Source organism: Rhopalosiphum padi, chromosome 4, assembly GCF_020882245.1.
Source record: "Rhopalosiphum padi isolate XX-2018 chromosome 4, ASM2088224v1, whole genome shotgun sequence".
Lineage (NCBI taxonomy): Eukaryota > Metazoa > Arthropoda > Insecta > Hemiptera > Aphididae > Rhopalosiphum > Rhopalosiphum padi.
Window position 1 is genome coordinate 49575278 of NC_083600.1, and position 17253 is coordinate 49592530.

Below are 17253 nucleotides of genomic sequence, written 5' to 3' on the forward strand. Positions count from 1 at the left end.
CGGATAAGATTTTTGTAGCTGTGGGGTTAAAGCACTGTGTATGTGGTTTTTTTTTTTATAAATAATAAGACACGTTTGATTTTTAAATGTGTAATAATTATTATATTTAAAATAGTACTTGACGGTTGTTAATAAGTGTATTAGTGAGTTCGTTAATGGCTATTGTCGAATTATCTGCCATGTGTCATTTTAATATATTAATTAATAATATAGACGTGTCGAAAAGTGTTAAGTGTGTATATTTGGTATTAGTCTATCCCATAGTGTGTGTTTATTGTATAATATATAGCGTATAACGAATGTTACACTATATATTTTCTGTTTTGATGAACCAGGACAACTCAATTGTCACGCACCCGTGATGACAAATCAATTATTTACATATGAAAAGTTTATCAATATTATATATTTATAGGTATAATTTTCTAAGTCACATAACTTTTATATTAAAATTAAATAATTTAAACAAGCGTTCAATAGTTCATTGCAAAATAGCATGTCTTAAACTTGACACGTATTACGCATTATATTAGTTATTTTATGTAAACATTAAACAATATTGAAAATAAATAAATAATATTATTAATTATAACCTTGAAGACTAAAATCATAAAAAAAAAAAAAAACAGTATAGGTAATAATGTATTTAAAATAATTTAATAATTTACTCTTTTACACTTATTGATGTAGTACATCTTATTTTTGATATTTATACGTCATAAATTAATAAATTATACTTATTTACAGCAACTAAATTTCAAACACTAAACATATTTACATGTTATGTTTTGTAAAAATAGAAAACTACACAATATATCACTCTCTCGTACATAGATATTATAGATTCATACTGGCTATCTATTACAATAATTATGTATTTTTTTTTAATATTTAATTCGATTTTACAGTTTTCGGGCTTTTGGTGTACGTTTTTTTGTAAAACAACGAGAATAAGTATAGGAAGAGAGTTACATTCGCAAACATGTAATAAATGTAAATTTTCGGATAATCGCAATTAAAACAGACTAGTCCTATATACCAGAGTAAAACAATTACAAATTGAATCTGAAAATACAATTAAAAATGTAATTAGTAACTATGATGATATAATTTTATGCATATTTGAATGGTTTATCAGTTTATCAAATACTTACAATTTGCATTCTAGTCAAATATCTCTTCCACCACAAATAAGGTTGCATTTGTGGGCCTAATGCCGCGAGGAAGTAATAGAAGTACATGATAGTGTGAATAAACGAATTGATTCCTCCGGGTAATGTTGCTTGTTCGCCTAAAAATAATAATAATTGTTAGATTCTGCACAAAATAAAGAATTTAAATTTTTTTAGATTGATTTTGAAATGCGTAGATCTTGTAAAATTTACACATTCAAGTACCTATGCATTTAGTTCCATCTATTTAACTTTATTAAGTAATATTATTATGTTATGTATAGTTGTGTCATTGTTATTTTAATTTATCGTTCACTAATTATTTATTGTTTAAGTATATTTAACTTGATACAATTCAGTTAGTAGATACCTTAAATTAAAATAATTGCTAATTATAGTAATTGTGTAGAGGTATGTATATTAAATATTATTAAAATGTTTAATATTACTATTAATTAGCAATATTAATGTTATTTGGTAGGTATTATAAATGCTTTTTATATTAAGATGATATATTTTGAAGTTTTTTTTATTTTATGATCTCTTTTTTCGCATTAGTACACTAAAAAACAAACTTACGAAGATAAAAATAGAATAAAAATTAAATGTTGAGTCATATTGTAACTATTTTATTTATTTTTTTAAATGTAATGATTAATGAGTTATCACATTTAATAAGTAGGTATAGTAAAAATAAATATTACTTAACAAATTTTCATGAGTTTTTTTCAAATGTATAAAACACACCTCCTTTTTTAAGCATAGTATTTAATTCGGTGAATTCAGTCCCATGAAATTAAGTGATGAAATACATCCGTGGCGCTATCTGTTCGTTTTTGACCACAACATTTTTAAATAATATTTTTTATTAACATAAATTCACCATCCGGGCGATGTCTGGTAATACAGGCAGTGTACATACTAGTATATTCTAATAAAACAACGTAATTGAACTGAAATAATTAATTAATTTAATGTTGTAACAATTGATTTAATTCTAAAATAAATAAAATATCATGAGTTCAAGAGTTTAAGATGCTTCCTAAATATCTTTATGAAATTGTTTCAACTATACTTCACGTGAGAGGCTAAATATTTATTCAAGGCATTTTGAAATTGCGTCCAATTTCCTAAAATGATTAGATTTTTGAAAATTAGTAATTCTATATGAATTTAAAATAAATTAAAAACATAACTCTACGGGAATGTCATAATAAGTACCTATTACTTAGCCTGAATATATCTTGTAAGTTTTGTTTTTTTTAAAACTACCAACGATTAGTCTTAATTTATTGACGTTTTCGAAGATGATCATATTTTAATTCCATGTTAATAAAATATTTTTATTTTATTATTTAAATAATAAATACGTTTTGATTAATTCTTTTTTACTAATACTATCAAGAGTATGCCTAAAATCTAATACACTTAGTCATTGTCATATTATGTAAGGTCTATGGGTCTTATTTATTCTAGTTGGAAGTTATTATAGGAGATAAACACGAGTATTGAGTTAATGGTAATGATATTTTAAAATACGGTGAAGCTTTACCTTTAATAAACCTCAAATATGCCCAACACGTGATGACCATGTTTGAATGATGGTATACATGTAAAAACGTAACTTGGGACTGTTTTTTTCTTAAAACGAAGAATATCTGTAAAACAAATAAACATTTCAAATATTAAAAATCGATTTATATGTGTCTAAGTTAATGTAGTTTTCGTTCTGTTATTTATAGATAGTATATTTCTTAGTAAAATAATTGTAATATTATTGACGTAATAGTTTATAATTTTAAAACCAATCTTTGAATAATAAAAAATATTAAATATTTAATGTTTAGTTTAATATATATATGTATAAATATGGCATTGGCCATCATATTATTGGGCTAAATTTGTAAACAACTCATTATTACAATTATTATTTATTTATATATATATAAATATATTGTGATAAAATGATCATATCCTCACCGTATCCAACAAATCGACGACTTTTGAGATGAAAAAGTACCACGAACCTTTATTCAACTGAAAAATAAAAATATAACATGAATAGAAAATATAGTTATTTTATATTAAATACTTATTATTTATAGTATACATTATCACACTTAATATTCTAATTTTTTTTTTTTTTCATAAATTATTCAACAATATAAACATAATATCAAGATCATGATGGTATACAGGGAATAATTAACTTGAGGAAATTAAAATACGTTTATTTCATATTATTTCTATACTTGAGGTTTACATATAATAATTGTGTGGCTACTATATAATTATCAAAATGAATACAAAATACTACTGTTAAATATAAGAAATAGTAGAACGATTTTTTTAACGTTAGTAATATATTATTAATTACGATTAAATGTGTTGGTTACAAAATATTCATATTTAAACTGTCATTTAACTAAAAAAAAAAATAAGTATTTAGCTTAAAACAAACACATGGTGAAATAATAAACAGCAGCTTTACAATTATTTTTACCTCATATAATAAGAATGTATTTTTGCTTCTTTCAATTGGATGACACGAATGATTCCACAAGCTTGACAACCCTCCAGGTGTAAAAAATATCTAAAAAAACACACACATATATGTAATACTTTATTTAATGTATTAAATATTATTTTTAAGTTCAATAGTAATTTTACTAATATAAGTATATAAACTTAAAAAATATTTATGAATTTTAAATATAGATATATAAATTATATCATACATATTCTAAGACTATGAAGATATTATTCCATGTAACATATGAGAATTTAAGGTTTGCAATATAATAGGTAATAATACTGAGATAAAGTTAGTGGTAAAATATCATATTATTCTAAATAGTATTTTTGTTTTTAAACACTTTAATCTAATATTATAAATTTATATGAAAGTGTATAAACTATTTGAATAAAATTAATTATATTATTTATAGGAAAATTTAATAAGTCACATTTTACTCTAAATTGACATTCTTATGTGATTTCTAATCTTTACCAGTAAAATGAATATTTTATATATTCTTACACAATTCTTTTATAATAATTTAGGCACCATGTTTTTGAATTATGCTTAACATCAGTTCGTAATTCTATAAAAATGTTTTTTTTTCATATTGCAATATGGTAAAGCCATCCTTCAACTATTTTAAAATTGTTATTGGTTACACATTGAATATACAAAAAAAAGAATATCAGTTAGAAATTTATTGAATTGTTCAAAATAAAGTTTAAAACTTTATGTTCTATTGTTAATAAATTGTATGGTCGATGTTACTCACTAAAAATATAATGTATGGAAAATGTCACAAAATATTCAAAATCAATCTGAATTAAGGAATTGCAGTTAATTGTTGGATTCATAGATACAAGGCAATTATACAATTATTCGTGATTATATAGATGAGATGTGCTTGCTGATGAAAATGTTTAAAACTTTATGTTATTTTAAATGATTTATTTATAATATTTAACTTACCCAATACAGTATAAATGCATTATAAGTTGTTTGAAAAAGATTGTAAACTAACATTATGTGTTTGAGTCGGAATGGTTCACGGTTCTTCATCATATCTGGACCGATTTTTAAAATGAACAATAAATAAACTGCTACGATGGAAAACACTGGCAACGGCGATTTCATTAAAAACCACGAATCGACTTCGGTGTCTATAATTTATAGATTTATAGTTTATAATAATTGTTAATATATTTTAATGAACAATTTGTACAAGATTAAACTGGTGTTGTCATTGAATAAGTAAACGGGGATTAGCTTGTATTAAAATTAATATTAAACACTTGTATGAAAAATAGCAATATTCCTAGGTCCATGATGGATATAAATAAGGTTATGAATTAGACAAGTTTCAATCATTGTCATTCCAAAACAGTGTTGCGTTCGACCTAACGTTTATAAACGTTTATGCAAATGTAAGTATACTTATAGCTTATTAATTACGTATTCAAAATTTAATTTTTTTGTATCAAAATACTTCAAAACATATTCTGCTTAGTTGTATGACATTAAAAATAGTAAAACTATAAAACAACGATAAAGGTCTTTTAAAAAAGTAAAACTTTCGAAGACAACGAACCTAAGCATTTATATCATCTAGTATATCATATTCATATATATATAAATAATTGAACGTGGTCTGGTTCAGAATAAACATACACTACCAAACCCTACCTTATGTATGCCCCATATTAAATTTATGTTACTCATCGTTCGACAACTTCGAATCAAAATAACAAATACAATATACAGTATACATGGTAATAAAAATAATATCTGTAGGTATACAAACCGAATACTAATTCTTTCTCCAATAAGTTGAAAAACTGATTTTTGGCTTCCACAATGAAGTGGCTGTCAGTTATGTTCGCCATGATCGTTTATTGCTAGAAAAATAAAATGAAAAAAGTAAGTGTTGAATGCATTTAATACAGATTTTTAGCTGTCTACATAACAATTTTGGAATGATAAATTCTAATTTCTAATTGATATGCATTTATATCAACTATATACATTTTTTGATTAATATATCGGTATTTTAGTATTATGATCCTTGAATATTCCTGTCACATACGTTCAATGCCATATCCAGTACCTACATTATGTTTAAGTACTGCCGTCAAAAACTGGTTGCCGCCAAAAGCCTGTCAATGGTAAGAACTACCCGTTCCAGGAACCGGTCATCGAAGTAAGGTCGATTAACGAACGCCCTTGTTTTTTACACAAACACACCGTAGTTTTACTCAAAAGTATTTATACTTTATTATTACTTCATATAATATGTAATCGTACGACATTACGATTAATACCATAATAAATGGTACAGAATTTATAAACACAATTTATAACGATTCGATGTTTGTTATAAGACTAAATATTCAACCGCTTTAAGTCATTAGATTTACAATTCCATTACATCGAATTTAATTTTTAAAACAACTGTTATAATTATCTAATAAACATGTTTGTTTACATTAATTACAATTTTTATTAAATAACAATAGTATACTTATAAAAAAAATTAAATAATAAACAAGTTCTTATTATTTTTTTTTTATTATTATTAAATGTAATATACTAATATGCAATTTATAATCATGACTTAATAAGAATAATATTTGGTGTAAGAAAAAAAACAAGTAGAAGAATATTAAAAATATTAATTTTTTTTAAGACTTACTTATTTTTAATAAATTAGTTTTTAAATATTGTATTATAAAAATTAAAAAAAATTTGAGGAAGTCTCTACGCCTTATAGTGTATAGTAGTTGTTAAGTGTACCTACCTCTTGATCGAGTAAGTAACTCTGATAGATGTTTAAATTTGAATTCTCAGATAAATAATTGCAACGAAAAATGATTCTGAGTGGAGCCGGACAGAAAGGCTATATTTCTAAGGTTATTTTGATAGATAGTATGTTTATTACTATTAGTAATACGATAGGTTAAACTAATTATTGTTAAAAATCAATCGCGTTATATATTATTTAGTTATTATTGTAAAATTATTATTTCATATAATAATATTTAATTTAATTAAAAATGTTTAGTTAATGGGGGAAAAAAAATGATAAATATTTTGAAAATTGTTATGTGTATAGTAAATAATAGTATAAGTAATGACGAAAATAAAGTTCCGAATAACATTTTTCAAATTACGATAAAATAATTAAAATTGTTATAACTGTTTAAATATCCAAATTTATTGTCATTTAAACTTTCAATGCATATAAAAAACACACGTGTATATGTATATAATTTGGAGACTTTTAGGTTACAGCAAAAAAATTGTATAAGAAATTGTATATTCAATTTTCTAATCTTAGTTATTAATATTATAGTTATAACTAACTAACTTATTAACTAACTTAAAGGTAATTTTTAACTAGGTACAGACTAATTTCTATTATTTTTGTGAATTTGAGAAATTGTATCATCATTTGCACTTTAAACATTTATTAAAAAACATTGTGTTTGTGTTTTTTCTAGTTATTTTTATTTTTAAATTGCAGTAAGCATTAAGTATTTATGGAGGATCTTATTTTAAATTGTTAAGCTTTTTAACCGAGAAAAGCATTTTTTATTGTCATATAGAAAAAAAAGTAATTTAATACAAATTATATAAAAAAATAACTTCTTCTGGGTTGCTCTGTTAATTTAAAAAAATGCTAGAAAATATCAACTATTAGCCTAAAATATCTATTAGATCAAATTTTCTACAAGGAATCTCTCTTAAAGTTGAAAATTTGAACATTTCCCATAATAAAAGTGTCAGGAAATAAATCTCAATGTATCAATGATGTCATGAAAGTATTAGAACCAGACACAAAAAACATCAGAAATATGATAAACATTATAAGAAAAACTGACTTATTTAATACAATTTAGTAAACATAGCTGTTTGATAATAATACTATATTATTATGTATTATATTTATTTGACATTAATATAGATTTAAGATTATTATATTGTATGGTTGTTAATTTTAAATAAATAACCAACTTTAAAGTATATACTCTGATTTATAATCAAAAACTAATAACCTTTGTTGTTGATGTTTTTCAGTTCAATAAAAAAAAAGTGTCTTAAAACCATATAGACACATACAAATGATTGTAAAATTAATCAGATCCAGGAAAATAATTATACTTAAAACCGATAAATCACTTTTAAAATAAATCTATGATGAATTTGGGCTTATATAGGCTTAGAAATGTTATACATTTTAAATACTACATTTGTATTTAGTTAATATATAAATAAAAATAATTAATTATGATAAAAATATTAATAATTTTAGTAAATACAAAGCTTTCTTTTGTTGAAAGAAAAAATGCATCCATAGATAAATTAATTGCAATCATTATTCACTCACTCGGCTTTGATTTAACGTTGATTTCAATGGATTTCAAATGTATTTCAATCCGTTTGCCATCCGTCAATGGATGGCCGCCTTAAAGTAAAACTACGTTATAAAATTAACAAATTGTATAGTTTAACTGGATCACTACCTATTGATAAGAACGGTTAACGAAGAACTGAATATAAATATTTAATTCTAAGACATGATTACATTTATTTGGATTCACTGGTTTCATCTCAGATACCTTGTGGCTGTAAACCAGGTTTGGGGGTTCGAGGTGAACAGCACCGCAAAGGTGGGTTTTATTTGCCAGTAGGAACAGTAAACCGGAAAATATAAGCATTCACAAGTAAACAAACACACGCACGCGAATCCTTGACAAAAAGTTGAACTAACTAAAATCGTACAATATACTGTATAGTGTATACTATATATATATTATATTATAGTGTTTTATGAGGAACATCTAAAATATTTCCGGTAAATTGATTAAAAACCTGGTAGATGAACAATGATGTATTATAGTTAACTTCAACATTTTTAAAAATGGCATTGGAAGTACTATTAAATATTTTTTTAAATATTTAAAAAAAAAAATAAAAAAATATGAATATTGTTTTGCTAAAAATTAGATGCGAGATGCATTCGTCATTTAGTAAGTAACTGTAATGGATGTGTTTGAATTTGAATTCATTGATGCGAAAAAATTGTACACGAAAAACAATTAGGATTCTAAATTTTTAAAAATATTTTGCTATCTCTTTCTCTGTCTGTATATATATATAGCTTTATGTTATTAGTAATTACTTTTTGTTTTTTTTTTTACTTTCTAAATTTTAATATTGACTTTTATTTTCAATAGGTTTGCTAGAAATTTCTTAAAACATTTTAAATATGTATCATAGTATTAATGAAATTACCGAAAAAAAAAAATTAACCAAAATAATATATAGACTAATATTATGGAACTTATGTAAATATTATACCACTAAACAGTCAATATATTCATAGTAGTTACAATCCTTGACTTACAATCCAAAATTATACATATTTATAGTAACTCATAAAGTTTAAATATTATCTTATTTTAAAAGTTTATAAAATTTGTTAATATGTTTAAATACTTTAAATAAAGATTTTCTATTTATATACATTTTAGCAGAAATATTAATTATAGATATAGGTATTAACGTTTATGAGCAATGAGCTTGAATGATTAATATTATTATTAATATGATTAGTTTATGTTAGTTTAATATTATTCATAACATATTCAATGTTTTCAAAAGCTCCGAAATTAATTTTGAATGTTACTGAAGTTTTGAACAAGTATTGGCTGGTAACGATATCGTAGTAAAATAAATTTACCCAAGATAAAATATTTACATTTTCAAAGTTACACTATATTTATGTAGAAGATAATGAGATTAAAACAGCATTAGTATTATAACAATATCAACTTTACGAGATTGACGAAATTGTCAAGTTAACTGAATTTCAAGATGGGAGAAAAATTGTTTTAGTTGACTTAAATTTTTATCCGATTATTTAGAAGTAAAAACTTTTGAAATTCTTTCTTGATATTTCTCATACATAGAAGTAACTCTAAACCTTTAAATTTCGATACAGTAAGAAGATCACTTAAACAGTTTCCTTGTACTATTTTGAGTGTCGGTGGTTGATTATAATATCGGGTATAATAATTTTTAAGAAATTATAAAATTATTTAGAATTGTTAGAATTATTGTAAGAATATAGAATTTCACTATTCACAGTTCATCCAAAACGGTTTGTTCGTACGTTTAGAATTTATGTGAATTATATATAATTGTGAAGGATAACTGCCTATATCTCGGCAGGAGACTGCTGCGACATAAGTTCACCTCTGAAATTTCGGAATGCACACCTGAAGACTATCGTCTGAAACAAACACGGTACGTAGCTGCGCAGTACGCAGTACCTACTACATAATATTTCGATTTATGTTGTCTATACACGCCGTGGCGATGCGTCGACGTTTTCGCATAAGCTATCGGCGCTTGCTAAGTGCAAACTTAAACAATGTACAGTGAACTATACCGTACTGATACGCTGAATGTTTAAGAAGTAAAACCGTATATATTTGTATGTAAATATACAAAACACCTATTGTGTGCGTACATAATGTATGTATATGTAGGAGTACTGTTGTCACTTATCATTTTATTTTTAAACTGGAATAATAAATATTAATATTTATTACTATTTTTAGTTCACCGTTCACTTCAGTCAATTGAATTTAAAATGATTGCCTAATAAATTTTGTAGCTTTCAGTTTTTCAAGTTGAACGAAAAAAAAAATGCCCACTGACAGGCATGTGAGTGGTATTGCTTCTAATTGAGTATACCTATTATAGCTATTGAAAAAATAAATAGCAATCCCTTTATTACGGGGGAAAAATGGTGACGTGACGACGTGTTGACATTCAAGACAGTATTATTTTGGAACAAGTCGCTATGCAAATAAATCAAAAAAATATTCAATCATTTTTTGAAAAATATGCCTACAATAATTATGTTTTTAGGGTAATAAAATAGTACCTACTGTTTAATCGTAGTATAATGATCTTATTTGTAAAACAAAAAATACTTTACTATCCAATCGTATTCTACAAAAATAATGATTGTATTTAATAAATCCCAATTATGCATTTGTATTTATTTTCTCTAGATATTTTTATTTTGACTTTATAGTCGTTTATTTTTAAAGAAAGTTGTTCTAAAAAAATATATATTTTAAATTTACAAGATTTTTTGAAAACACTTGCATCATTACCTATATGAAAATCGTATCATCATTATTATACATTGACTTGAGTATCTTTGCTAATTTTATTAAATTTGCATTTATTTATTTTTTTTTTGAGTTTAAACCATATAATGTTTCTTAACGTTTCAATCATATTTTATGTACTCACACATTATTATAATTATTAATCACTGTACTAAGTACCTACTTAAAACATACCATTTAATAGACAACAATCCCTGAAAATATTTCACTTTAAATACATATTATATTCGGAAAAATATTTAGGACTCTTTTTTGTACACAATTTTATGACTTATAATAAAGGTTACACATATTTTTATGACAAATATTAATATACTTTAACCGTTGACTTAAAACCAAAGCTCAATATAACTATCGTCTTTGGCAACTTTTAAACTATCTTGTGGCACGTGAAGAAAGTGATTTATCATAACCATATTTTGAACTGCTTTCTTATAGAAATTATGACTGGCACGTGAATTAAAATTTTAAAATTTTAAAAATAAGGACCACTCTAATAGATATTAAATTTGAATATTTCTTTATTATTATTTTTATGTTGAATAATGTCAGTTATTTTATATTTATTAAACTTATTTATACTCACTGTAGTTCTTTATATTTTTTTCACATTCAGATCTTCAAATTTAATTATACATTTTTAGGCTTTGTTAAGAATGTTAATATTATATTAAAGTTATTCTCATGTTGTAGACCCGGTAAGCAGTTTAATCGCACTGAAGGTATAGAGGCGAGAATTCCTTACTGTTTGTTATACTTTGTGCATTCTATTTGGATATGTTCATAATAATTATTGTGAGTCAAAATCCTTACGTTTTATACAACGGAATTGGTTTTTTTTTTAAACTTTTAACCATTACGTGTGTACAACGACTGCAACGAATAACAATGATCGTATTTAGTGCAAATATATAGTTTGAATGAACAATACTGTACCTGTCTGGTGACCAACTATTTACTATTATAATATTATTTCGGTTGCTGCTTTTCTGTTGAATTTTAGCACTGTAAAATTTATTAATTTTATTGTATTTTTGATGTCATCGAGTTAAGTGTGTTGAATTCTTCAATGATTTTTTTTATTTTATTTTACTTTAGGCGATTTAATCAAAATCGTTGTGTCAAAAGACATTTTTATGTTTATCTTTTTTTACTTGAGCGATTTATAGTTTTGTGTACAGAATATTCAAGAGGTACGATTTTTTTTTTATGTATTTATTTTTTTTATTTTGATTATATCCAATTTAGTATTATATATTGTTTCATTATATTTTAATATAAAATCGCACGACTTTCGTCGTTATTAAAATAATATCAACTTTTGAACCTATAGAGCGGCCTAAAATTTAAATTTTAAATTTTTGAAGAGATAATATTTCTGAAAATGTTGATACAAATAAATCTAATACTGGGCTATCGGTTTATCAATATTATAATTTAAAGTTTATATTATAGGAATGGAAGAAGTTATATATTTAATATAAATTTTTAGGTAAACCGTTTCGATTCATACAATCTAAACTTAAAATAATTATAGTTAATAGATAATTAGTAATTAGTATGATATTAGATTAAAGACTAAATCTGAATTAAAAAAATTATTATTATTGAAAACTAAAATCAATATAATTATTATAAATTAAATACCAACTTCCTTATACAATTTTATTTTAAGAGGTAACATGTATTGTATTTTAACGACTTTTTTTCTGCTGGGTGTTTATACGTTATTTGTATTTATCAAACCAAAATATTTTTTATAACTTAATAATATGTTATATTATGATAAAAATTAAAAAGTTGACTCCAATTAATTAGTCAAGGTACAAATGTAACATAACAGGTACTTCGCCATTTCGATAAATATATGATGTGAATGAGAAATAAGTTAATACCTATACACATATGTTATTGTTAACTATTAGTATAAATTAATACTGTGATAATCAGATATAAAATAAATGATAATATTATATCAGTAAAAACAATGAAAGCATTTATAAATAAATTCTATAGTATTAAAGCCAAATAGTGTTTATTTAAACAGAGTCGGATCAAGGTAAACGGATTTTCACTTTCAAAATTTCTTACGTAGGTAAATGCGTAGAATGAAAATAGTTTCTGAATCCAATCCTTAAGATTGTATTTGTATATTTCTAAGGTAATTAGGTAACTCGTAAGCTATTTAATTTTGTTATATATTTTAGTATACCTACATTATATTTGAGTTAAGAATTGTCTAAAAACTAAAGTATGGTTATGATAATTAATGATGTAGAAGCCATAATATTTAGGGATTTATACAAAGCTTGATAAATTTTAATATTTTTTTTCTAATAACTAGATTAAATTATTTTAGTCACATTTCACAATCCATAGTTTATATACATACATATAAATTAAACAATCAACTCCATAAATAAAAAAAAGCGACTATATGAGTATGATGTATAATGCCAACAAGTATACAAATAATAAATATTATTTATTATATTTATTCTGATGCTTTTACGTAGATTATGCTTAAATTTGGTAAATCGAGAGAAAATAGTTCTCAAAAATACGCCAAAATTCTAAGTTTATTCTCCTATAATTTTAGATTTTTAGCTGCAGAGCGATAAATGTATTTTAAAGTTGATTCATGATTGCGAAATCTATATATCGATTAAAATGATTTTATGTTTTAAAAGAATATAATAAGTTATTATACATTTATTTCGCTAAAAAGTTATAAAAATATGACAATGAATACAATTGAATAATTTAAAGTTTAAGTAATAAAGAGTTTTTGTTACAAAGGAAAATGTACGGACAGGATACAGGGACTGGATGTAGTACAATTGTTTCGCTTCGCTCACTTTGGTAAAAGCCAGTGTCGTATTATAATTTTAAATATGAATGAAATGATAAATCATCGCTTTCGAAAAATGATTATGAGCCAACCTTTATTTACTTTCGTATTTAAACATTTTAAGTGGTCGTAAATGAATTATGCTTAAAAAAATTAGTAATGTTACAATTTATTTTATATTAAGTTAAAATATAAAATCAGTAATATAATGTGTTATATAATTGTTTCATATATGTACACATAAGTATTAAAAAAAAAAAATGACACATTGAATGTTCTTACATGAAACTATGAAAGCAATGTAATAAATAATATCAATGTTATTCATTAAATGTATACATTTAATAATATTTTAAGTTTAAAAGAAAATAAATAAATATTGTTTAAATGTTTTGTTTGAAGGAAATAATTGATCTTTACAAAAAATGTATATATTATTTGATTTTTATGTTCCTTGTGCATTTTATTGGTATATTGCCTAATAACTGTAATATCAGTCTCTTTTAGAAAAATTTAATTTAGTTGAAAAATTCTTCAATCAATTATTAAAAATATTCCTCTCTTTAAAAAATGTTTCTCTAGCTGTAATCTAATAAGTAATATCTAATTTATAAAATAATATCTGGGTTTCAACTTAATATATTCAAAATATTTAACTAACTTCCAAAAAAAGTAATCATACTTTCAACACACATAATTCATTTAATTTAATGTTAGGGCTCTGGCTCCTTATTTTCATGTACTATATTATCTACAGCAACATTCATAATTAAACAAAAAAAAATATATCTTACTGTCCATAATTTTAAATATTATATCTAGGTATTAGTTTACTCCAAATATAATCAAGATATTAAATGTTGTTGAATCAATAACAATTTTACAAGATTCAAAATTTGATTTTGGAATTAATCATTGTACAATATACAAATTTAATTTTATAGTACACAAAATACATTTATTTTTAGTATAAAAACAATATTATACTGGTACTTTCTTGGATATTTTCTAAGCGTATTGGCATACAAGCGTCCTAAGCCTAATATTACTGTATAGATTTTTCCTTATCCTTATTTTCATATCTGATCAGCTCATTGTACCTATATGTGATAAACATTAAAAATAGTTATAGTGTTGTCCTAACCTAGCTATTAACTTAATAGTATTCATAGTTAATATAAAATTAGTTGTGTATATATATATATATATATAGCTATTCTAATAATTAATATAGTTAATTTTAATATTATTAATTTCTAGTTTTTATTGAATAATTGGGAGGATTTTTCGTTGTATGATACAATATATCTTATTTTTGTTTTATACAAATAATAATCACTTAATGTATCTGATATATTTAATAATCAATTTAAGATATTAAAATTGTTGTTCAATAAAAAAATAGGTTCCGCATGAAGTGAATATATTGCTGGTTTTATAGTAACTTATAATTGTTTTTTTCCGTCAATACTTTTTTAGTTTGAAAATGTGTTCTAGAACCATAACTGTCGATTCAAATTAGTTGATGATGGAAAATTAGACTGATTTATTAGATATTTCATTTCTTTAGAGTTTCTGAGAAAATTTCGAAGATTTAAAAATATAGTGATACTCTACTGTAACATTTTAGTTTGAGAATATTTTCAAGATTTAAAAGTACTTCCGTCAAAATATTGTTTGTCATTTTATTATAACTCGGCTATACATTTCTACATAATAGAGTTAAAATATTATAATTGATTTTTAGATTAATTTTTTTTAAATCTTAACTGTGAATATAACGCTTATAATTTTAATAATTTTTGTGTAAGTTATGAATGCGTTATTCAATAATATCTGTTATTTAAAATAAAAATATCTCGTTTAAATCCACTATCGGCATAACTCGAGTCAGTATTAATTTGTCTATGTAAAATAACATGTACGTAAATAATTTAATAGGTATGTTTCGGGTTTGTTTACTGAAGGAAAACTAGATATCGTAATTATTTAGTATCATATTTTGTTGTAAGAGTTGGTTCGAATAGATTTTACCGGTGTTTTAATACCCGGTTTCAGTTACTTAGGGAACTATACATAAATCTTTTGAAAATGTAATGTCTAGTCATCAAGGTCAGTGCGCTTTAATAAAATAATACAATTATTCTTAATCGATTTCATTTTTTATATTATATTTATTTATTTTAAATTAATCTAAGCGATAATTGACATTAATTACTTATATTGTTGAACATTTATTTTGTATACGATTTAATATAGCACATTTCTAAATTTAACTTTTATTTATAAAATATATTACCTTTATTATTAAATGATATGATGAGAAAATAAATTATTTTTATTTTAAAAATAATCCATCAGTTCATATTTTCATATGTTGCTTGAGCAAAAATCAATGATTCTCTCAGGCAGTAACATTTTTTTTGTAAAACTAAAAAAAGTTTGGTTAAAAAGGATACTATTCTTCCTTAATAAAAATCAAGTTTTTGTTATCTACTAGAGTGAGTTCCCTTTTGTGTTAATGGTTTATATTTTATTTGGAAGTTTTCGGTTTTTTATTTTGTTGTTTTAGGTTTGTTTTATAGAATTGTTGACTGTTATACATAATTTATCAGAGAAAATTCTACTTTTCCGTCAACGAAATCAGACTTTTCATTTTGAGATACTTAATAAGTTATGTTATTTTATGTGACCGTTTACTTTTATTATTTACGTTGCGTTTGTACGTCTTTGAATGTGAAACTATGAGAATGAAAATATTATATTAAATTATACAATTATGCGAGCCAGGGGTGTATATAATAATAATACGCTAGCGCTGGTTCCCTAAAAATACTAATATAGCAATAATAATATTAATAATAATATTCCGTTACGCCAAGTTACGGTCGACCGGTAATACAGAAAAGGTGATGTGTAGGTAATGTACTTATAATAGCTTGAACAACTGTGGTTGGGATCACCGCGCAATTATACTGTCAATAAGCCACGTGGTGATATGACGTGCATTATACGTGTGAAAAATTGGTAACACGAGTTCTATAATAAATTTGAAGATTGCTGTATAATAAAACAATTTTGACTAATACACAATACAGAAAACTCACAGCAACACAAATGTATAAGAGCCCCTTTTGGTCCAATAATATAAAATTATGATAAATAAATCGCCTACTTATTGGCACAACCAATTAAATTGGAGTATAAATGTATGATAAATATAAACAAATAGGCAAGTAAATAAATAATAAATAAAAACTTACGAATATGTAGGCGCGAACACTGGCCAGTCGCTACACCTATTCTACAATAGTTACAAGAAAATATGTGGCGAATTCTCGCACACTTAAACAATAGTATTATATAATCCAACAGTAGAATATTACAGTCATAATAACTCACAAAGATGAATAGCAATTAGGCTTTTGATGCACATAAATATAATACAAATCTAGAAAGACGGTACGAGTGCGTTCGATGAATTCATCACACTGACTTGATTTC

General features: G+C 24.0%; 1 protein-coding gene across 1 annotated transcript; it reads right to left on the minus strand.

The window, feature by feature from the left end:
- Positions 1 to 638: 638 nt before the first annotated feature.
- On the minus strand, positions 639 to 8281 carry LOC132928945 (elongation of very long chain fatty acids protein AAEL008004-like). The gene is made up of 8 exons (XM_060993905.1): positions 8078 to 8281; positions 5495 to 5588; positions 4663 to 4853; positions 3676 to 3765; positions 3153 to 3209; positions 2725 to 2830; positions 1155 to 1291; positions 639 to 1065 (listed from the first exon to the last, which is right to left on the minus strand). The coding sequence occupies exons 2-8, from the start codon at positions 5574 to 5576 to the stop codon at positions 892 to 894; spliced, it is 837 nt and encodes a 278-aa protein (XP_060849888.1). The 5' UTR covers positions 5577 to 5588; positions 8078 to 8281; the 3' UTR covers positions 639 to 891.
- Positions 8282 to 17253: the final 8972 nt, after the last annotated feature.

What these genes read in the sequence shown, in the direction of transcription:
- LOC132928945 (XM_060993905.1), bottom strand. Translation starts at nt 5,576, where the DNA reads ATGGCGAACATAACTGACAGCCACTTCATTGTGGAAGCCAAAAATCAG. An exon ending in GGAGAAAGAATTAGTATTCG is followed by an intron (nt 4,854 to 5,494) that starts GTTTGTATACCT and finishes TATAAATTATAG; the next exon opens with ACACCGAAGTCGATTCGTGG. An exon ending in TCGTCGATTTGTTGGATACG is followed by an intron (nt 2,831 to 3,152) that starts GTGAGGATATGA and finishes TTTGTTTTACAG; the next exon opens with ATATTCTTCGTTTTAAGAAA.